Below are 25033 nucleotides of genomic sequence, written 5' to 3' on the forward strand. Positions count from 1 at the left end.
GAATTAATCACCAGTGGTCAATGGTTTAATCAATCATGCCTATGTAGTGAAGGTTAATAAATACTGAAAAGGAGAGAGTGCAGAGAGCTTCTGAGTTGTTAAACACATAGAGGTCCTAGGAGGGCGATATACCTGTGATTTTGGAAACTCCTGGGGAGGCCGAAAGAGGCCTCAACCCTGTGGCAGTGTCCAGGTCCTTAACTAAAATAGAAAGACTCAGTAAAACATAGAGATTCAATTAAAGTGAAAGTATATACAGATAAGGGAGTGTAGGCAGACTCCAGAAGTGAGTTGCCTCTCAGAGTCTGGGGCGTAGGTTTAAGTTTTGGGCTAGTGAGGAAGAACTCAGGGAAGGGCACATTTTGGGTGGTCCTGGGCGGAGTTGAGGAGGGGTGAGTGAAGCACCTCCTTCCCAACAAGAAGAGGGATTTTTGTCTTCATTTGGTCCTCTTGGGAAATGTCATGACCTTGGTGCATGTTGGGTACTGGTCTATCTGCAATGCTAATAGTATTATAATAGCATTGCAATTAGCTATAGGTCATTCTTCAATTAGCTATAGGTCATTCTTCAGTCATCTGGCCTGGTTGGGCAGAACTTGTTTTTGTTCGTCTCTGCAGTTTCTTACAAGACTGTTACCTCTTGAAGGTCTGTTTTCAAGTAGAGGAGAGGGAGGAGGGCCCTGAACCCTAATTTAGCTATCCTGACTCATCTGGAGTGGGCATGGAAGCACCACACCCCTTCCCATATACTCTGCCCTTTGTACAGGGATACCTCAGGGATAATGCAGTTCCTTTCCAGACCAATGCAATAAAGCAATATAGTAATACAGCCAGTCCCACACATTTTTTGGTTTCCCAATGCATAAAAAATTTTCGTTTACACTATACTATAGTCTATTAACTATGCAAAAGCATTATGTCCAAAAAGAACAATGTACATACCTTAATTTAAAAAGTTTATTGCTAAAAAAAAAAAAAAAAAGTGCTGACCATCATCTGAGCCTTCAGTGAGTCATACATAATCTTTTTGCTGGTAGAGGGTTTTGCCTTGATGTTGATGGCTGTTGACTGATCAGAGTGGGGTTGGTACAGGTTGGGGTGTCTGGCAGTTCTTTTTTTTTTTTTTTAAAGACAACAATGAAGATTTCAACATTGTTCCTTTCATGAATGATTTCTCTGTAGCATGAGATGCTGTTTGACAGCATTTTACTCAGAACGTCTTTCAAAATTGGAGTCATTCCTCTCAAATCCTGGTGCTGTTTGTAAACTAAATTTATGTAATATTCTAAACCCTTTGCTGTCATTTCAATAATTTTCAGAGAATCTTCACAAGGAGTAGATTTCATCTCAAAAACCACTTTCTTTGTTTATCCATAAGAAGCAACTCCTCATCTGTTAACATTTTTTGTCATGAGATTGCAGCAATTCAATCCCATCTTCAGGCTTCACACCTAATTCCAGTTCCTTACCATTTCTACCACATCTGCAGTTACTTCTTTCACTGAAATCTTGACCTCTTCAGTCATCCAGGAGGGTTGAATCAACTTCTTTCAATGTTTATATTTTTGTTCTGCCCATGAATTTCACATGTTCTTAATAGATATCTAGAATGGTGAGTTTGGAAGATTTTCATATTACCTTGCTCAGGTTCATCAGAGGAATCACTATGGCAGCTTTAGTCCTACAACATGCATTTCTTTAATAAGAGCTGGAAGTAAAAATGGTTTCTTGATCTATGGGCTGCAGAATGAATGTTGTTAGCAGGCATGAAAACAACATTAATCTCTGTCAATCTCCCTCAGAGCTCTTGGGTGACCGGGGGCACTGTCAATGAGCAGTAATATTTTGAAAAGATTCTTTTCTAAGCACTAGGTCTCACAGGGGCTTAAATATTTAGTAAACCGATTTTTAAACAGATGTGCTATCACCCAGGCTTTGTGATTTCATTTATGGAGCTCAGGCAGAGTAGAGTTAGCAAAATTCTTAAAGGCCCTAGGATTTTCAGAATGGTAAATGAGCATTGGCTTCATCTTCAAGTCATCAGCATTAGTCTCTAACAAGAGAGCCAGCCTGTCCTTTGAGGCTTTGAATGCCAATGTGCGTCTAAAGTGGGGCAGTCTTGTGAGGTTAAGCTCATCACTTGTGGCATCTGATATTAGGTAGATAGTGTGAACTCAGTTTAATTGTAGGACACCTACCTGGTTTCTGAGAATTGCTGGGGTAAAACTCCCACCCATGTGCTGTCAGGGTACTGAGAGGACAAATACTTGAGTGATGATGATGATAGAGAGAAGAGTTAAGAAGAAGTGTTTTCCTTTGCAACAAATCTGTCTATCTACCGAGATCAAGTTGCATAAAGGATTAGGATAGGCTAGCAACAAAGAATGCCTCAAAAGTAAAAACAGTCAAAGTTTATCTTTTGCTCTATGTACCTATCTGAGGCCAAAAGAGGGTCTCTGCTCTTGATTGTCCTAGAGATCAAGCTAATTAAGTCAAAGCCCTGTGCTGGGAAAGATGGAGAACTATAATAGAAACATTTGGTAAATATGCGAAGGACTACACATAGGTATTAATTTCTAAGATCCAGATATCTATAAAAGATCCAGATATCTATAAAAGTCTATGACCTTTTGTGAGAAAGGCTTGTATGTTTTTTTTTCCAGATTTCTACTTTAAAAAGTTAAGACTCTCCTAGATGCTGTGATTATGAGTGACTTGAATTTTATTTTTGTTTATCTGTATTTTTAATATTATGTAAGTAGTATTGTTTACTAAAGGCAAAGCAATATAACTAAAGTTGTTTTTCTATATTTAAGTATATCATTCAAATGTCCCTTGTTTACTTTACTAATTTAAAAAAAAATCTATGAGTGTATATAAATATCTTCACCCTCTTTAATAATTCAGGAATTGATGCCTGAGTTAACATTTCACATTCTGTAGTATTATTATTATTTCATAACAATGAAATATATCTTTTCAACTTTCCAGACTGAGTCACGTTATTTTTTTAGTCTTTCTGCCTGCAGAAGTAATCCTACCCCTCCCTGTGCATTTTGTTTTTGAGATCTGGCCAGATGTATCCAGCATTCTGATGGGGTCCTCACCATAGCTTTGCACCACAATAGAATAATTCTTTCCATATTGTCTGCAGTTCTGGTGGTGCCCTACAATTGAAAGGACTTTGGCTTCAGCAGAATGTTAAATAAGTTTATCAGCAAAGACCCTTAATTATTCCTAGATTTTTTAAAAAAAAATCTTATCTTGGGCTACTATAACAAAATACTATAGACTGGGTGGCTTATACAAGAGAAATGTATTTCTCAGTTCTGGAGTTTGGGAAGTCCAAGGTCAAGGGGCCTAACTGATTTGGTGTTTGGTGAGGGCCCTCTTCGTTGCTGTAGCAGGGGTCTTTAAACTACGGCCCGTGGGCCACATGCAGCCCCCAGGGGAGTCTGATCCTGCCCGCCAGGTTTTTTGGGCAGTGAGCGCAGCCAAGGTGTTACAGTAGGGATTAGTAGTTCATATAGTCCGGCCCTCCAGCTCTCTGAGGGACCGTGATCTGGCCCCCACTTTAAAAAGTTTGAGGACCCCTGCTGTAGGGGATTTTACTGTAGCCTTACGTGACAGAAAGAGTCATCTGGCTTTCAGTTCTCTTCTCAGAGGGGCACTGATCCCATTCTTGAGGACTCCATCCTCATAACTGCCTCTGAAAGTTCCCACCTCCAAATACCATCACACTGAGATCAGGACTTTAACATGGATTTGGGGGCAGCTCAAACATTCAGTCCATAGCATTAGGTTATGTGAATTATTTTTCATAATTCCTATTGGGCCACACCTCCACTTGCCATTTCTTTTTCTGAGCTCTCTCAGAGCCTTTTCCTGAAGTTGATTTCTGTCACTTTGTTATTTCATTTCATGGAAAGAAGACTATGGTGTGTATTTGCTTTTCAGAATTACTTATAAAACCCTAAAACTTTAAAGCTGGTATTTGGTCTTTATCCCTTTACTAAAGTTGGGGGCACACTTCTGGTTATGGTTCTTCTTTGTTCGGGAGGCTGCATTAGTCCCTAATGATTAGGGGACATTCGGTCCTGTCTAAAATGCCACAAAAATGTGTAGCGGGTCTACTGAGACAAGAATGGCTATCATTGGCAATACAACCACAACACAATTATTGTGACAATAAAATGTGATATTTTTGTGTATTAATCCTGTAAACCAAAAGTATAAATAAAAATGGGCTATTTGAACCAAGGATGTTTTCTAAGTGTGGATGTTCCTGGCAGACCAAATATCAAGGACCATCTGTCATGGACCAATATGCTCATGGATGTTCTTGATAGGACCACATTTGAAGGACCTTTTGGCATGGGTCAAATATCTCCATGGACTGTTGGCCCAGATATAAACTCACTACAGACTGATTCACTTTCCTCTCAGCATAATCATTATGGCTTGTCTTATTTTCAGTTCTTATAAGGGTATTATTTCTTCTATCACATGATCTCACACATCTAGGGGAAATAATGAACAACGTAAACTGATGAACAAAAACAGACCCAGAGACAGAGAAGCAGCGATCAGACTGTCAAATCTCAGAGGGAAGGTAGGCGAGAGTGAGGGTAAGGGAGAGAGATCAACCAAAGGACTTGTGTGCATGCATGTAAGCCTAACCAGTGGTCATGGACAACAGGGGGGTGAGGGCATATGTGGGGAGGGGTTTGGGATGGGAATGGGGGGATGAGGACAATTATGTGATACCATAATCAATAAACAAATTTTTAAAAAGATAGAAATTTATCCCAGGAAACAGCCTTCCCTTGTGGAACTTTGTGAGACTGTCATCAAGTTCCATGCTATAATAAATGAAATTAATTCATTATTTCAAAAAAATATCTCTATGGAGTTTTGGACAGGACCAGATGTCGTGAACGGATCCCTAAACTTTGTTTCTAGTTTGTTAGTCAGTTCTCAATCCAGTCTGCCCTGAAACATTCCTTCTGACCTGTTGGTAATTTTATTTAATTCTTTCTCGTCCTCTCTCCCTCCCTCTCTCCCAGTGTAAGTATTAATAGTACACTATTCCATTCTCAAACGTGGGCTGGTTTGAACAATAAATTATACAGTTATTTTATTTAAAAGAGAGTTCAGTGCTAGTGAAGAAAATTATATGTATCTTCTACTTTAGGTTAAACCAAATACCTCAAAATATTAAATGACCATGATAATATACTAACACAAATAGATTAATAAAGTATATAGTTGATGGTTAAGCATTTCCCTTTCACATTCAGATATGAAAAAATTCTAGACTCCCCTTCTAGTAGGTGAATGGCATAATCTAACCTACAATTAATTATAAAAAAAGCATGCAATTTTGTTCATTAGCCAAAGTCAGAGTGTGCACTTTAAAACTGAGATTCCGTAGGATACACGCACAATATTTTACACCCATAAACCAATTTGAAGCCTCAAACACAATTTCATTTATCTTTATATTCTAAGCTTTATAGTGTCGCAGAGTGTGTCCGAGTTCAGCCGAGATTGCTTTAACTAGTGAGAGGTCAGAAAGACTTAGATGATCAAGGTCAAAGGAGCCTCTTGACCCTGTGATACTTGCCAACACAGTTGCAACATTGGGACCGATATGCCGTTAGGTGCAGTTGGCTAAAGCAGGCTCCACTTTAATTGGTGATGATAGCAAGAAATAACCCAGTAAAGTTATTGCTGAAAGAAAACAAAAAGTATCCAATATAGTAATGTATTACCGGCCAGTGGGTTTTCCCCACTAGGTTGTTTTACTCCAGTGGTGAGAGAAAGCAAAAAGGTCCTCTAACACTTAGCTGAAAATAGATGCCCCGCTGGCACCAGGGGTGAGTGGTGGCCCCACGATTGCCTGTGCCATTAGCTTGGTAATGTCGCCTCTATTGTAAAGTCAGCTCCCCAGGTTTTTCCTGTGCATCTGCTGCAGATGGAAGGCTTTCTCTTTTGTCTCTATTTGTGCTGCCAGCCACATTGTTTTCCCCTGGCCCTTTGGAGGGTGACGGTTTTTACTACGAACAACCATCTCCAGGAACCCTTGGGCTCAATGGGTCTAAAAATGAATGGCTGGCGTTTTCACGTACCCCTTGTTGTTTGATGTATGCACTGTTGGGATATCTGCCCATGCCTGTTGTCCCACCAATGTTTTTTTTTATATCTTTGTAAGATGTATGCTTTTTGTAACCAGTATATCCTTACCTGTTCGTGGTTCCCATGAAATTAAGTCATTTGTTATAAATGTTGAAATGTATTTGGTGCAATATGAGCAAAGCCCTTTGTAGATCTTTTTCACTTAGTCAACAATAGAAAAAAAGTCTTTTAAAAATAGTTACTGGTTTCTGTCAATGAAGATAAAATTCCCATGGAGAAATATAAATGAGCTCTTTGGAACATCCAGACTTTTTTCCCATAAAAATTTCTGAAGATAAAGTATATAGCACTGAAGAAAGATAGATTAAAGGAGAGAATTCCCTAATTGCCAGCACAGACACGGTAAAATAAATCTTATTTCACATTTCCAATTTTATATGGAAGGTGTGGCTTTTGTTTTTGGTTTGGGTCTGTGCCTGCTTTATAACAGCTCCACCCTTACAGAAAGAGTGAAAGGCAGTAAGCAGACGGTACTCCTACCTTCCTCAGACATTGGTATTCACTTCCAGGTCTGCTTCATCTCATGACTTGAATTTATTTCTGAAATAATTATACGCAGAAAGCAAGACTAACTTAGCATTTACAGTTTAAGCATAACAATCTTGATTTTGTTTTTGTAAATGAGGGTCCAGATAGTGTACTAAAAGGTTTATTACTGGATGCATGTTTAGTGGCTAAAGTCCTCTTTCATACATTTAGGTTGCGTATTTAAAATTAAATGATGTGTTATTATAATGCTTCATGGAAATGTCACTTTAATTAAAGCTTAGACATTTTGGTTTAAATCATGAAAATTAATAAATCATTGAAACTGTTATTTTCTCTACACACACACACACGCACACACACACATTTCAGCTTTTCAGCTATTCAAACATTATCTACAATTAGATCTGTGATGAGTAGAAAGCTACAGAGCAGAGTCAGCCTCTCCTCCACCAGCGGCTTTTATTTTGAAAGGTTCTCAGGACTGTGTCTGAGTATTCCAAAGGCGGTTTGATGGGAAGCATTTCCCGAGCTACCTGGAATCAATTTGAGAAACCACAGTGCTGTGCACTTCTAAACAACTACGGACTTCAGCCCTGAAGGCCAGACTGGAACTGCATCATCTTTTCAAGGATTGGTAGAGAAAGGCATTTCAGAAAGAAAAAAAAATAAATCTTCTAACCTGTTTCTGCACTTTGAGGAATTGCTTGACTTGCTGAATTAAAAATTTCAACTCAATAAACATGGAATTGCTGAAACCAGTTTGGCCTAGTGGATAGAGCGTCAGCATGTGGACTAAAAGGTCCCAAGGTCAAGGGCATGTACCTTGGTTGTGGGCATATCCCCAGTGGGGTGTGTGTGTGTGTGTGTGTGTGTGTGTGTGTGTGTGCAGGAGGCAGCTGACCGATGATTCTCTCTCATCGATGTTTCTAACTCTCTATCTCTCTCTCTTCCTCTCTGTAAAAAATCAATAAAAATATATTAAATAAATAAAAATAAATAAAATAAACATGGAATTATTTTTTTAATTTTGTAATATATTTTTATTAATTTCAGAGAGTGAAAGGCAGAGGAAGAGATAGAAACATCAATGATGAAAGATAATCATTGATTGGGTGACTTCTGCATGCCCCCTACTGGTCATTGAGTCTGCAACCCAGGCATGTGACCTGATCTGGAATCAAATTGGTGACCCTCAGATTTATAGGTGGACACGCAACCACTGAGCAACACTGGCTGGGTGACTTGGAATTAATTAATTAATTAATTGCTGATAGGGAGATCAGGCAATCAGTATCCCCCATATCACAAATATTCATAAACTAAAGAATTCTTAAGTCAATCTCTGCTTTAGCTCAGAGTTTGAATTTTTAGAACTAAAATTTTAAAGTGAAATTGTGTGAAAGATTTTAGCACTGGATAAATGTTAGGTCCCCATTACATTAATTAATAATACTTTGTAACGTGCATTTTCTACCCTGGAATCAGCCAAAGGGCAAAGCGCAGACAAAGCAGGAGCTTGTTCATCAGGAGTGTGTGTCTTGTTAGAAAAGTGGCTAGTGTCTCAAGAAAGAGGGTAAACCAGTGTGGGATTCTCCATCAGCTAATGGAAATGTGTCTTCTCAGGGAGCTAGCAGAGTTCCCAGAATAAAGCTGAATCCCTATGGTAAACAGCCTTTGGAGACAAGAAGGTAGATAGGTAAAATAGCATTTAAGTTGTACTTTCCATGAAATTTTTATGCGGTTCCGTGTATTAAATCAGTTAAAGTAGATGGCATGTCTTGATATATTTGAGGAGGGAAAATATAAAAGCATTTTTCTTTTCCGGGACATCATGTCAGTAATATATACAGTAATTTGACTTCTCAGGTATGGTTTATGTTGTAACTTAAGACTTTCCAAAATACGATGTAGCAGTATTGGTTTTCATGTATCACTAATGGATCAAGGCTGAATTTTAGGAAGTGAGTGCTTGACAGTACGGGGAGGACCCTGACGTTTATGGGCAGTAAACAAACCTCTCTCTCTCTTCAAACCACTGCCTTTGTGTTAGTCTCATTATTATGATGCTGTCGATGTGTTCCTTTCTAGACCATAAAATAAAGGCATGTGTACTGGTCTGTGTGCATATGTATAAATTTGTTTTCATTATAATAGAAATGAGATTGTATTATAGATGCTGTCTTATTTGACAGATTGCTTTGACAAATGAGAAATATTTGGAGTACATCCTTCTATATCAGAACCCTGGTTAGATTTTTAACCAAGCCTCCAATAACTACTATTTTATTTTTCTCTTTCAGAAATCTTTGATGGGGGAGATATTTAGAATTATATGTTAATATAAGGTTATTGCTAGTTTATGCTGTTAAAATAGTTTTCTTTCATTTATCTGATGTTACTGTATTAATCTAATTTAAATGTCCAGGCATTAAAGAGGAGTAGCTATTCACATACATGGATTTAGGAAACCATTCCAACTTATCCAGTATTAGGAAAATGTATGAATCAAATTATTTTAAAAATTAAAAAAAACACCCAGCAATAATCATACTGATTTAATTTATAATAATTTGTAAATTATTATAAATTCCTACTATTATTGAACATTCCTACTATTATTGAACATATTTTTAACATTTTAGCAAATGCCAGGGGTTAAGAGGAGTAATAAGCTCTAAACAGTTTGGCTCAGTGGCTAGAGCATTGGCTCATGCACTAAAGGGTCTTGGGTTTGATTCTGGTTGAGGGCACATACCTCAGTTACAGATTCAACTCCCTGCCCTAGTTGGGTTGTGTGTGGGATGCAACTAACTGATGTGCCTCTCTCACGTCAATATTTCTTTCCTGTTTCTCTCTGAGAATCAAATTATCCTCAGGTGAGGATTAACTGAAAAAAAAAAAAAAGAAAGAAAAATATAAAGAATAAGGATGGAAAGAATGGAACAAATTACCTTTACTTAAATATAGTAATGGTGGATAATCTACATAAAAATATGAATAAAACAGAAAACCTAAAAAAAAAAAAAAAAAGATTAGCATTGGTGTGCTGAAATCAAATTTAATATAATAATACAAAAGAACAGTTTTTTTAAAAATACAATAAATATAAAAATTATCTTCATAATTGCAATAAAATAGAAAATAAACAGGGATAAATTTAATAAAAAATACGTAACACCCATATGAGTACCATATTTTCCGGCGTATAAACGACATTTGAAACGAAAAAAAGCCTGCTCAGATTGGCCAGAGTCAGAGAGGCGGTCTATTAAAAAAAGAACTGGTGTTGCCTCGGAAGTGGGGGGTAGTCTTATACAGCGAATATAGGCCTAAACCTATGTTTTAACTAAAATTAGGGGGGTCGTCTTATACGCCGGAAAATACGGTACATGTTTTAAAAATTACTAAAAAATATAAAAATATATTGATTTAATAAGATATGCAACCCCAGAGAGAAAGCACAATATTTTTTTAATTAACATAGTAACAAATTTATACATTTAATAACAATAACTTTTAAAATCTCCCTGGTGGGTTTTTGGAAACAATGATTTGATTACAAATTTCCTCTGGAAAAATAAATATATAAAGTGACCTAAGAAGAATTAAGAAAAAGAGGAATCTTGGGCATGTGTAACGAAATAACCTATACATTCACTCTTGGTTGAAGTGTGTTTTGAAACAACCTTGGTGGAGCGCATTCTAACCATTTCACCCTGAAATTCTATTTCAAAAAATATTTAAGAGAACCAGGAAAGCGGTCTATGATTTTTAGGCTCAGGTGTGTTCAGAGAGGGATAGAAAATAGTGGTTTCATTTGTGTCTGTGGAGAAATGGCTTAGTTTTAGAACACTTTTGTTCTTTTCCAAATTACCTCAGCCTCTGCATCAATAAGATTTTGAAGAGACATAGTTCAAAGTCAAGGCTATGGTATCTGAATATACCAGGAGCCAAGAGTGCGGGCGCCCTGAGTGATCTCTGGACAGATCCGATCCCCCTGACAAAGGCAATCTGTTACGGGGCAGGTTGACTCTTGACTGACCCTGTAATTAGGTGCTTAACTGGGCTGGTGTTGCGAGACACTTATTTTTCACTTAGAGGACAGTTTTTTAAGTGAATTTCTCTGGTCACACAGAGGTTAGAATTGGGTTTACAGAAATGTGCAGAACTAACACTTAAAGTCTGATTCCCGAGTTACTGCAAACAAAAGTGAACTTAATCATTATTTTTAAAATGGGCCCCAATTTTATTTGTTACTATTCAAGAAGACCTGGAATAACATCTTCAATCACTATGAGTTACTATAGTGAGCCATGAACTCAGTATGTTTATTCTCAATGGTTTTGTGACTCAGCTTATCCAGCACTTTTAGGCTCAATAAAGTATTTTGTAAAAATCCTCATATTCTATGAAGTCTTAACAGAACAAATTTTGCTGATGTCGTGCACTGAGATTAAGGCAGGCTCAGCTTTTTAGAGATTGCAGGTGATGAAAATAAGGATACTTATACATATGATGATGATAAAAGGTGAACGTTGGGGGAAAAAACATGTCATGAGACATCCAAGGAAAAAGCAAGATTACAGTTAGAAGGGGATGTTAGAAAAGGTATATGAGGTTAAATCAATTGGGGGAAATGAGCTTCCTTTCTTCCTTTCTTTTTTTAAAATAGATTTTTATTGATTTCAGAGAGGAATAGGAGGAGAAAAAGAGAAACATCAATGATGAGAGAGAATCAATGATTGAGGAGGTCCAAACACAACAGCCAGAGAAGATGATAGCTTTAGGACAGTAGAAGTTCATGAGAATTCTAAATGCATGGTTTATTTATTTCTTATATGCATTAGACATTGCATAATAAGGTAATGTAAGAAACTCTTTTTACTAAATGAATAGGTAATGAATGGTATTACTATCTTAATTTCACTTCTTGATTACTACTGGTTATAAACGTTTTTTCATATTTTAATTGTAATGTTATTCTTTGTGAATTGCTATTGATGCCATTTGTCCATTTTCAGTCTGTATAGCTTTTATTTTTGGTTTTCAGAAATTATTTATTAATAATTATACGAATCCTTACACTATCTTATTGGTAGAAAAAAATGCATTTTTGTCAGAGAAATAGAATTGTATAAAACTGAAGCCCATTCTGTTTTTTTATCTTTAAAAAATTGTAATGGTTTGTTTTTTAAAATTTTCTTTTTTATGATTATAAACTAAATGTCATCAGTGCAAAAAAAAAAAATCCAAAACCAAAATTTATAATAACCCTAACATATAGAGATTACTTTAACTTCTCTTTCTAATTAAGTTATTAACATTTTAGTGCCTTTCCTTTATGAATATAAATGATGAATATAAATGTACATATTATATGTATAAATTTATATATGTCAATATGTAAAAATATCTATACATTCATACACACATGGCTTTATTAGAAGGGTATTATTTCTCTGCCTTATAGAATACATTTTCCCAGGAAATATAGTTTTACACCATTATTTCAAAATATTTGAATGGTATGCCATTATATACATATGCTAATTATTCAACAATCTAACTATTTATTCAACAAATAGTTATTAACACCCTAATAGTGGCCCAGCTGCCATGGCAAAGTGGTTGAGTGTCAACATATGAACCAGGAGGTCATGTTTCATTCCTGGTCAGGGCACATGCCCAAGTTTTTGCCTTGATCCCAGTGTGGGCCAGGCAGGAGGCAGCCAATCAATGATTCTCTCTCATCATTGATGATTCTATTTCCCTCTCCCCCTACCTTTCTATCTGAAATCAGTTGTTTTGTTTTAAAAAAAAGATGCTAATAATGCCTTAGAGCAGCACTGGGAATAAAGCAACCTACAAAACTCCTGTAGAGGTGAAGTTTGAATGCTATTGGAGGAAATATACAGTAAACAAATAAACATTGTATATAATATAAGTACTAGGAAGAAAGAAAAAAAAAGGAAGATGATAGGAAGTAGTAGGTGAGCATGAGGGGATGAGGTGCTTTAGGAAGGCCTTTTCAAGGGGCAGGAACCTCACTGACGAATGGGATCCCCCATGCCAATATTTAGGTCAAAATCATTTTAGGCAGAGAAAGAACAAAGTGTACCTTTAAAATAGATAAAAACAATTTGACATTGGTTAACATTTAGATTCCCTCCAATTATTTAAAAATTTAAATAAAATGTTAAACAGGTTTGGAGAGACCATTCTTCTTAAAGGTTTTGTAAATTTTTGCAAGTATTCTAACTGTTCTCCTTAATTTTCAAACTTATTTTCCCCCTGTTGTATGTCTTCATGGCCATACTGATAAGAAGATGTGAAAGTATATATGAAAGGATGTCAATCAAATTCCATAATATTCCATGGGTTCTAATTTATATTTTTTAAAAGAAAAACAAAAGTTTAAGAAAAAAAATGATTTGAGTATATTAGAATATGGGATGTCTAATTTAGAGAATTTTTATAATTAAAAGAAAAAAATTAAAATGACTTGCAATTACTTGTACTGCTACTTAATACTTTCTGTTTATGCCATTTTTAACTCCATGTGACCTTTAGTAAAATCATTTAAAAATTAGGGCTTTAACACATGAAGTTTTGTGTTTCTTTCGTTCTCCTTCAGGTTGCTGATGCCAAATCTTTCTCAGGTCCTTTTAATGTCTTGCCTGTGAAGACCAAATGGAGTAGCATTGGCTTTCATATCCTTCTATTTGACTTGGAAAGCCTTGTTGAACTTCTGCTGTCAACACCAGTCTGTGACAGTGACCCTTCCAATTCATTCTATCCCAGTGAGATCCTGAGAAGAGCCAGAAGTACAGTTGAGAAGAAAACACTGACGCTGAAGAGAAATAAAACCGCCTGTGCTTCTCTCTCAGCAGAGGCACAAGCCAGGCCTGTGAGTGAAGCCCCGAGCCAAGGAGATAGTTCCATCCTGGTCTTAGAAGAATATGAGGGAATAAAAAGGCAGAAGAAACCTAAGAGCTCCAAAAAGACACACCCCCCGCCATCAAGAAAATTTGATGCCAACCTCACAATAGATGCGGCCAAATTGCTCCTATCTTGCCTTTTGCCATGGGGTGTGGATAAGGAATTAGATAACCTTTGCATTAAGCATCTCAATATTTTGAAGCTTCAGGGTCCCGTTTCTTTAGGACTTGCTTCAAATGAAGATCACTTCTCACTGATGCTGCCAGGTTGGGACGTATGCAATGCCGAAATGAAGAAAGACTACTCGAAAGTCAATTTGTTTTCCAGAAAAGTGTTGGACTTGTCAAACAAATACACATCCACCCTTCCAAATCAAGCTGGGATGCCAGGAGGACTGGAAAATAATTGTGATGCTTTGCATGAGTCAAACACTATCACTTATTTATTGAGAAGACTGTTTTTAGTTAACAAATTAGTTAACATGCCTGTAGACGTGGCATATGGAACTGATAGGTAAGGCATGCCAAGAGATTTTGATTATTCTCATTTGGGATATTTTAAAAATTACCATTATTTGTTGTATTCAGTTCCCTAGCCTTTCTCCTTCTTTCCTTAATTTACATGAAGAATGAATATGCAACAACTCCTTTAGCTCCAAAGACATTTAAAAACCAAACCTTTCTTTTAATTTTTGGGATTTGAGGATAATTTGAGCAATAAATTTGTTTTAAAATATATCATTCAACAAATAATCCTTGTTCTCGTAATATGTGCCAGGAAAATCAGAGTTCTGGATGCTTAATGATTCAATAAATAGATGACACATACATATATACATACATATATACATACAACCTTGAAATACATTGCAGTTGCTATGAATTAAATATGAACAAAGAACATTTAAGTAATTGCCTATAATGATATGTTTTATATATCATAGGGAAGGGAAAAGTTTGAAAATCTCATTCCTCAAATCCCACCATTTACTGTATACTTTGGCATTTTAAAAATAGGAGAGACCATCAGTAATTAATTTGTAGAAAGTACAGTTTAGTAATAATAACTGCTGTGTGTATTTTTAGTGCTTAGTATCAGTATCTACTGGTCACCATGGAAGCCCTTTACATACATGATTTTATTTAGTATGCACAGCAAAGCTGTGCTATAGGCCTTATTATTTTGCTCATTATATGGGTGACAACATTAAGGCTTATGGAGAGAAGACACCAACCCCATGATTAATTCAGCTTTTTTGAGTCTGATTCAAGGTTGAGTACCAGTTTCTTTCCAAAGCCTGATTAATCACTAACCTTAACTCTTAGTATTTACCCTCTCCCACTGCTAAAACGCAATGCAGTTTTTCAGAGTCTGATATTAGAAGATTTAATGCAATTCACCAGCCTCTAGGGGAAATATGCAAAATTTTCTCATTTGGCTATGAGCTCATTTAAATGATAAAAACAATGCACATAAAATACATAGAAAACATTGAAGTAAGATAAAGAAAAACTAAGAAAAACCATTTGTAATACAGGTATTTTAGGTGGTCTTGTAAAGAGAATAATTAGTGTGAGATAGAAACATCTAGAAGCCTTTACAGGAGAGATGCTATTCAACAGATACCTGTGCCAGACACTGTGTAATGGACAGAGTTCCTGCCCTCAGCTGACTTACAGTCTAGTAGCAAAGCAGTCCCTATGGATTATGCAGGATTCAGCATTATACTTCCTTCCATTATAATGCTTTTATACTACTGGGTTTTCCATTTTCTGTTCATAGCCCTAACAATGAGAAAACAGAGTGGTAAATTTTGGTTCTTTACTATCCTCTATTTTCTCCTATTTATTTATTTTTTAAATTCAGATAGGCTTCATCTACTTTTCTTTCTATTACTAAGAAAATTACATCGTACCTAATATCTGATTAAAAATAAAATGCAGGCAGCCAGGAGCCCGAAAACCCAGGAATGCATCCTGATTTTATTGTTCACTAGCCACGTGCCTTTGTACTAGTCACTTAACCCTCTGGGCCTTGCTTTCCTCATTTTTAAAATGAGGTGGGTGGGATAGGTGATCGTTAAGATTTCTTCAAATTATTAAAAACTTGGGCTGCTATAAAAGTGTATGTATTTCCCTAATTGTGATCCCATAGAGCAGGTGAGGGACTTAGTTATTGTTTGTCAGAGGCATTTGTTCTGAGTTTGTTCCTGATTACAAAGTACAGAGTATAGGCTGTGTCTCAGGCCCACTAGGTGAGATGACAGACTTTCACCATGCCTTCCCTTAACATCGGAAGTTCAGTCTTGGCCGAGTGGCTAAGTTGGAACATCATCCCATACACTGAAAGGCTGTGAGTTGGATCCCCGGTCAGCACAAGTACAGGAGACAACTGACCCATGTCTCTCTCTCTCTCTCTCTCTCTCTCTCTCTCTCTCTCTCTCTCTCTCTCTCTCTCTTTCTCAAATCAATTTAAAAAGCCATATCTTTAGGTGAGGATTAAAAAAAAATTGTTGGCACACATTAACAAATTCTTTATAGATTCTTAATGAAAACATTATCCAATGGAGGTGTCAGGATTGGAGACTGCTACCTTCAGTCAGTCGCTTCAGGTTTGATATTCTGTCAGAGACTGCATGTCCTTTTGCAGGAAATCAAACTAATGTGTGTTAAATGTCTCACCGGATCCTTCTAACAAGATTGACCATTTTACTAACATTTTTCTGTGGTTGTGAAGGTTGGGAAGTCCTTGTCTGCTTAACAGTCAGGTGCATGATGCAGCTGAATTTTAAGGAAACAGATTAGTGCCTCTGAGCACATCCTTGGCAGTCTCTGAAAGCTGCTGCTGAGTCACTGCGTTAGAGCGTAGCCTACCTTCCTCTCGTCCCCACGGCACCATGGGAGGAGTCTTTGGCAGAGTCAACATATTAAGATGAAAAATAAATGTTTCTTTTGCATTAGCCACAAGTTGCATGACCTAAAAGCAAGATCCCTTCCGTAAAAGTAGATCACAAGACAATACTAATAAACTAAGATTCAGAATTCAATTGGAATTAAGGTGTTAGGTAGGAGAAATGTGAGGGAATAAGATTCATCAAAGAGATTAATGTGGAAGACATTGCTAAAGCAATCTGTGTTCACCTTCCAAATTTGTTAAATTGGTCATACACTCATATATTTCATTTATTTAATTGAGTTTTCAAAATATGTTTCATGCATTTTCAATAATATATTTTAAATCTTTTTTTTTTTCAATAGCTCTTTCAGAATGGATTCTGTGCATAACAAAGTGAAAAGTCCTGGAAATGATATTTTGCATATTTTAAGCTTCTACAGTTACTTAAGAAATGGTAAAGTTACAGATATAGTCTGTTTTGTTTTGTTTTTATTTCTATGACATAAAATAAGTAGTTCCTATAACTGAATTGCACTCTACAATTTAGAATAAGCAAATGTCTTATATTATATTATTTAGTCTACATTTCACATGGTTATATTTTTGTATTCTGCCAATATTGAAATATATGTGAAAAAAATTTTAAAGTGCACATTTTTTTAAATTAGCCTTATGCATGTCTCCTTTTTAAAATATATTTTTATTTATTTCAGAAAGGAAGGGAGAGGGAAAGAGAGATAAAAACATCAATGAAGAGAGAGCATTATTGATCAGCTGTCTCCTGCACGCCCCCCCGCACCGGGGATGGAGCCTGCAACCAGGGCATGTGCCCTTGACTGGAATCAAACCTGGGACCCTTCAGTCCACAGGCCGATGCTCTATCCACTAAGCCAGAGGCCAGTAAACTGCAGCTCTCAAGCCACATGCGCCTCTTTGGCTCCTTGACTGTGGCTCTTCCACAAAATACCACGTGTGGCACGCACATAAAGTGCAGTTGAAACTTTGTGGCCCATGCGCAGAAGTCAATTTTCAGCTCTCAAAAGAAATTTCAGTTGTACTGTTGATATTTGGCTCTGTTGACTAATGAGTTTGCCGACCACTGCACTAAGCAAACAAGCTAGGGCACAGCAGTATCTGTATTACCAAATAAGTGATTATTACACTAGAGGATGTTAGAGCTATTTCAGAAGTCATATAACGGTCCTTGAAATCTGTGACAATCTTGCTTTTTAGATTCATCCCAAAACCTGCTTCTTCAAATATTTAACATCTCACTAAGTTGCAATTCTATCCTTCCAGTTGTTAAGGCTGAAAACTTTGAGGCCATTTTGATGTTTCCCTTTCTCTCACATTCCAGATCTAGCCTTTTAGTAATCACCTTGGTTCTACCTTCAGAATATACCCCAGATTTTGACTGCTTCTCTCCACTACAGAACCACCCTTCATCATCCTTAATCACCTCTTGCCTTGATGACTACAGAGGCCTCCTATTTTTCATTCCTACATTCTATTCCCAACCAGGCAACCAGAGTGACCTATTAGAAGCAAAGTCAGAACCTCATGCTTCTACTTAACTCTGTGACTTCTGCATCACTCTGAATAAAAGCCACAGCATTTAGGATAACTCACAAGGCTTTTCTGCCTACATCATTGTTCGCACTCCCAGCTGACCCCATCTCTTTCTACTCATTTCCTGCTTCCCATACTCCAGCTCCACTGGTCTTTTTACTCATACCCAAACATGACAGGGAGGTCTAAGGCCCTTTGTATTGGCTGTTTCCTCTGTCTTGAATTCTTTCCCCAGATTTCAGAGTCAGCCTGCTGCCCCTTACCTCCACCACACATCCTTCAATGCTTGCTCACATGACATTTCATCCCTTCTCCCAGCAACCCTAACCCTTTTCCTGTTATACAGTTTTCCACAATCCTTTTCACTACATGACATACTACATATGATTTTTAAATTTGTTATCTATGTCCTACTAGTTAAGTTCCATAGGTGGAGGCCACTAGGGCCAGCCAGGGTATGTAGGAAGCTTGGCTTCCTCCATTGCTAGAGAAACCCAAGCCTTCTGCTCACTCTGTGGCCAAAGCCATCTTGGTTGGGTTAATTTGCATACTCACTCCTGATTGGCTGGTGGGTTTGGCTTGTGAGTATAGCAGAGGTAAGGTCAATTTGCATGTTTCTCTTTTATTAGTGTAGATCAGTGGTCAGCAAACTCATTAGTCAACAGAGCCAAATATCAACAGTACAACAATTGAAATTTCTTTTGAGAGCCAAATAGCCAAATTTTTTAAACTTAAACTTCTTCTAATGCCACTTTTACAAAATAGACTCACACAGACCGTGGTATTTTGTGAAAGAGCCACACTCCAGGGGCCAAAGAGCTGCATGTGGCTTGTGAGCCACAGTTTGCCGACCACAGGTGTAGATTATTGCTACATTGGAATGACCTGAACAGCAGCACATGCAGCCCCTCATAGGACTATTGAAAAGAATAGTTGGGATATTTTAGAGTGGGAGTTTAGTAATAGCTTTGAGTTACTGAGTATTTTCAAAGAATTATGTTAATAATTTTGCATATATTAGCTCAACTTATATATAAAGGACACTATGTAGTAGGAGGAACTATCTCTGTTTTACCCTTAGAAAAACTAGAGGTCAGGGAACTTAATAGATGACTTACTTATAGTCATAAGCAGAGGGGCCAGATTCTAGTCCAACTCTGTCTGATTCCAAATCCCTTGCTCTTTCCAGTATGTCAGGCCACTTCTGACATCTAAGATTGCTAGTAATGTTCTCCCTATATGGCCCATTCTGAGTCACCTGTCTTTTCCTTAGTGGTTCTTGTTAGAGTATTTATCCTCACTTTCTTTTTTTTTTTAGTAGACTAGGAAATGGATTGGAATTTGAGGCATAATATAAGTGGTTTCTGCAGAGACCAAGAGACTTGCTAACCAGAGCCAGGGAGCCTCAGATTTTCCTATGGCTGCCGAAACCAAAGCAGCCCGAGCAACTAGTGTTATTACTGATGCATCCGTGATGTTTAAAGTTGGCCTTTATACATTTAAAACCCAGTTAGGTAATAAGGAAATGTTATGTGTTTTAGTAATTGAAAGATGAGAGGTAAAGGGAAAGGAGGGATTTACTTCATGCTATTAATTCTATAATCAATGCCTGAAGAGTAAAAATACACTGTGGCACTCATTCTAAAGGGTTGACAGGACCAGTGCCCACTTCTTTCAGCAAGAATGGTGACTAGGTAATATTGGTAAACCTGGGATGTTTTTCTTTTTATCTCTCCCCCTTAAGTTGCAATTAATTCTTTAACTCCCTGACATTGCCAAGAAACGTTGGCTCTCATTTCCACCTCATATTAAAATTTAATATCACATTAAAGTGCACTGTGAAGTACCCCTTGATGCCAGTAAGCAGTTACAGTTGAGACCAATACTTCGCTTTGATGGTAGAGTCACAAGGTCAACAAAAGGAGAGAGATAAAAAAAAAATGTCCTTTTACCTGCTGTGCTCATGAAGAAATGGAAAATATGACTTCAAAATCATAGTGCTCTATCATGTTTTATGCCCTGATCTTGGTCATTTCAATTCACATTATATGTTTTATCAGGAAAAACAATGATATTAATGAGTTTTAAGTTTCTTATGTATTGTATTTAAGTTTCTTATGTATTTCATGTTCTCAACTTATATTTAATACCTTCTAGTACATTTCCCTTGACCACTAATATAATGCACACATACATATATCTATTGATATTTAAAATGGTGATTTAATAAAATGCATATTAGACTAATACTAATTTTAAAAGTAGCAGGATTTCAGACCTATATAATAGATTAATTTAAATAGACAATCATAGTCATTTTTCTCTCCAGTGCAATCCTGTATTGTTTTTATCTCATTCAGGGATCTGGTACCTAGATAATATATTTTACCCATCAGAAAGCCTTAATTCATCGATTTTTCTCTTAGATGATAATATGTACATTTTCAATTAATGAAAAGGTACTTATTAAGTGCTTTTTGTGTAGGAAACTGCTGGACACTCTATAGATCAATTTAAATAAACCAAGCCCTAGCTCACTCTTAAAATTTCACACTGAACATTAAGGCAAATGGATAGAAAGGAGATTCAAGAGGGAAGACTTAAAAGAAACAATACATAACAAAATGAGGCAAATTAAAACCGAAGTGCTGTACCTAGTGATCAGAGTAGCAGAGCTGGGTGAGGACAAATAAAGGGAAGTCTGTTATATGATTTCTGCATGATAGATGCCATGTTCAATTTCTGGAACTATTCACCTTAAGAAGGAATTATAAAATTTGGTGATCTGTTTGAGTGGGAATATTAGTCATTACATTTTGTTGGCAAAAAAAAAGGTGCAAAGATGGGTTTAAGGTGTAAAGATGAATTTGATTTAACATAGGTAGATATGTATTAGTCTTAATTATTATAAATGCATACATTAATGAATGGCTTTTGACTCTTGCTGTACGTGAAAATCCTCTGAGGTACTTTTACAGAGTATTCATGCCTGACCCACTGTCATCCTGAGACTTGTTAAATCAGAATCTCTGAAAGACTGACCCCGGGCTTTGGTTTATGAAAAAAAGTCTCCCCAAGTGATTCTACTGCACAGCTGGAGTTGAGGACCATTGGGTGCATCCATTTTGAATACTTTCAGGATATAAATGTTGTTCTGTATGTTTCTAGGTAAGAATGAACCCCATCTACCTGAAGCTGATGTTTCTCTCTTGAAGCTAATTTCCTGTTGGAGAGATCAGTCTGTGCAGGTATGACACAGCGCATGTTCTTGATTATGGAAGAGCTTATTGCTGCTGTGGTTCATTCATCCTCCTTTTTGTTTGAACGAATGAGTGAGTAGGTGTGCTTGTCCTCACACAATGTCCTCCCAGGGCATTTCACTTAACGCGGTTAATGCAGAGACTGATAATGAGGGGGGAAGTGGAAAATAATATATACTAAGGTGCACCAAGTTAGGGGGTCTGAATAGAGGGAGCTAAGGAAGAGATGTTCATGGGATCCATAACTTACTACTCATTGAAATTTTAGTTTGTGGCACAATTGTCTATTATTTTATTTCAAAATGTCTCTACTCTTAGGAATTTGGTAAGTGTAATTAGAAATGCTTTTCTATCCTGAGACTACTTCATCTATGAGCTAATTTAGAGGGCTGGTTTCAATGCCCAATTGAAGCCTTTTCTTTTTTCAGTACTAAAAGTAAGTGGATAGCTTTATACATACCAAAAAAAATCTGTGCATTGATTAGATGGGTACTTATTGGAACTTTGCTCTTCTTCATGAGCTTAATGCATATCAAATTTGCAAGACAAGAATAGCAGTAACAATGATTAAAAATGGCTATTTTGGGTACAGGAAAACAAAAGAAAATTAACTCAGGATGAACTGTGGGGGTCGACACTATAAAACCAAGTAAACACAACTGGAATGGTTATTGAAACTGGCCATGGCGGGTCACCATGGCCAACTTGTTTCTATAAGATTTGCCCTTAGCCTAACCTTTTTGCTCATCCTTTTGCCCCCTATTTTTGCCATACTGAGCGTCTTTAATATTTTCAGAACATACAAAGCTCATTTCCACCTTAGGTCGTTACTATTCTCTTGAGCTAGAATTTTCCTTTTTCCAAATATTATTTGCTCAAAAGTCAGTTTCTTAGAGAGGTCTACCCTGATCACTCCATCGAATAGTGTCATCTCCCCCTCACAAACCCCACGCCTCCAGCCACCATCACATTACCCAGTTTTCTTTTCTTTTTTGTGTGCTGTTTTTAATGAAGAGTATACCTTTATTTTTAAGTATATTTTTTTATTATTTCGGATAGGAAGGGAGGAGAGGGAGAGAGAAACATCAATGATGAGAGATAATCATTGATCCGCTGTCTCCTTACACATTGCACACTGGGGATGGAGCCTGCAACATGGGCATGTGCACTGACCAAGAATAGATCCTTAACCTCAGAGTTCATAGGTCAATGCTCTATCACTGAGCCATGCTGGCTAGGCTATACCTTTATTTATTTGCTTGCTTATCTTCTGTTATATTCAGCTTGCTGAGAGCAGGGGCTTGGTCTCACTCACTCCTCTTTGACCAGTGCCAAAAAAAAGCAGTAGTGACAGTAGCCAGTCAATAAATAGTAAATGAATGAATGAATGAATAGCTATGCAAAAGCCTCCGTGATAATCAAATGGGCATCAGTACATGTTGACATTACCAGCATATTATCAATAAAGGAATCTATCTATTAAAAGTGCGATTTTTCCCCCCCTACTAGCCAACGAATTCCACAATTGGGAAAAATCCTTAAGAAAATGAGTTTAACAGAACATTTATCATGAATTGCTCTAACTAAAGATTTTTTTGTAGTTGTTAATTTGACTTTCAGATAAGTTTTAATGAGGTCTGGACATGCTTGGACTAATGGATCTTTAAGGTTCTATGATACTATGACCTTGTACAAAATGCTGGGAGCAGGTACAAATATTATCAGAGCATTTATGACTCACACTATAGGAAGTCCAAGCTTCACAGATTGCCTTTCATCTTTGCCACTAGACCAATGAATGACTCTGGAAGATAGGGTTAACTTTAACTATTTTCCTCATGTGTAAAGTGGGAATGAGAATTTTTACAAGTATCCATTTAAATGCTTCATCAAACAAGTCCTCAAATTACTAATAAAGCTGTTCATTTAAGCAGTTTGTCAAATCATGTTAACTTGAATCTACTTTCTAATGTATTTTAGAATCACTAGGTGGAAAGGGAATGCTTTTGTAAAATAGAGCAAAATCCGACTTCAGAAGTTGGATTAGGGGGTACCTTAAGGGAACAAGTAAGAAGGAATATATTTTTCAGATGAATAAGTTTGTCTGGAAATTGTCTCTTGTGCTTCTCACATAAGAAACATACCCATATTTTATCCCTACTATCTATCCATTTTATCTTATTGGAATAAGGGCTGAAATAGCAGCAGCAAGGTTTTGGGGTTGCTAATTTGCATATTTCTGAAGCTGCCCTTACAGATTTGGGATTTTCTAATGGAACTCCAGTGAGTGAAATATGACATCAGCACCTCTAAGGCAGAGGTGCTGTGGCTTTTTTAAGGAGATGCTGCAAAGACCAGTGTGAGCCAGGTATTGGAAAAATGCTTTTATATCAGAAAATTCGGACACTGGAACGATAAGCAGGCCTTGGTGGCTCTAAATGAGTCTTTATAACATTCTGTGCTATTTTGCTTTGCTGTTTCAAGGTCTTAGTTAAAACAAACAAACAAACAAACAAACAAAACAAAACAACAACAGTAAAAATTTTAGCTTGCTTATGGCACTGAAATACTTCCAGTAATGAGTACATGGACCAGACTTGTGGCTATCTCTTTCCAGCTTATGGATTAGTAAACATTATTTCATTATTTTAAATCACTGCACAGTCCCTCATAAGAGTTTAATACTTTGCATATCTATTTGCAGAGAAATTTGCATTCAGGAGTCAGCTTGATATCCATAGTGCTTTCAATTCCATCTCTTTATTAAAATCACAAATACTGTATACATTTTACATTTTGGGGCATAAATTTTATCCCTACTATCTATAAAATTTATCTACTATATTTATATAGTAGAGAAGCTGAAATATTGATGGTTAAAAAGAAGCAATAAATTCTACTTTCCACAGTGTATGTTTTCAAAGTGTTCAGGAGTATTTTAATTCCATCAGTATGTATTTAGTGCCCACTGTATACCAGATACAGTGATAACGTTATTTTAACCTGCTTATAAGTTGTATAGTTTCTCTGAATTGGAACCATGCTTTATTGATTTCACACAGAGCATCAAGTGTGTATTTTGAGTTTGTCTCCAGCTAGGTGTATGCCATTCAGTATTCACTTTTAAGTTTTGTAGCTCTGAGTATCCTATTCATTATGATGAATATGTTTCATTTTGTTATTTTTACTTCCTCTTGTTTTCAATGATACCATTTTTAATTATTCTCTTAATATGTATTTGTAGTAACAAATATGTCTAAACTCCCAAAATTCAACAGTTAAAAAATATGGTCATGATATACAATATAAATCTAATAATTAGAAATGTTAGATGAAATTACATACACCCTTATAGGTTTTTAAGAAAGAATATTGATCCTGGTTGTTATAGACTGTTGTATCCAGTGGAATAGAGAACTTTCTAAGTCACAGTTGTGGGTGTTCCTAGAGATGACAATGATCACAGTGAGAGGCAGCCATACTTCCATGGGGCATATGACCAGACGGCTCATTCGGAGAGGTAGGCCACCATCTGGAGGGACCATGGGTCTGAGGATGTCGTCTAATAGCCTTCTGAATTACGGTTATGGACAGAAGAAGGTTCCACACAGGACTCTGTGATTGGAAGCTCTCATTCCAGCCGCTCTCGGTATCACGGACTTTGTTTCATAAGTGAGGAAATG

General features: G+C 36.7%; 1 protein-coding gene across 1 annotated transcript in view; it reads left to right on the top strand.

The window, feature by feature from the left end:
- The window catches only part of WDR72 (WD repeat domain 72), a 175100-nt gene that overhangs the window by 73289 nt on the left and 76778 nt on the right, over window positions 1-25033 (top strand). Inside the window, exons 15-17 of the mRNA XM_084894070.1 lie at window positions 13322-14139; window positions 16884-16975; window positions 21259-21338. Of these exons, the coding sequence (XP_084750196.1) occupies window positions 13322-14139; window positions 16884-16975; window positions 21259-21338 (990 nt within the window). The remainder of the gene's footprint in view (window positions 1-13321; window positions 14140-16883; window positions 16976-21258; window positions 21339-25033) is intronic.

The sequence above is a fragment of the Pipistrellus hanaki genome, assembly GCF_964339955.1.
Source record: "Pipistrellus hanaki genome assembly, chromosome: 1".
NCBI lineage: Eukaryota > Metazoa > Chordata > Mammalia > Chiroptera > Vespertilionidae > Pipistrellus > Pipistrellus hanaki.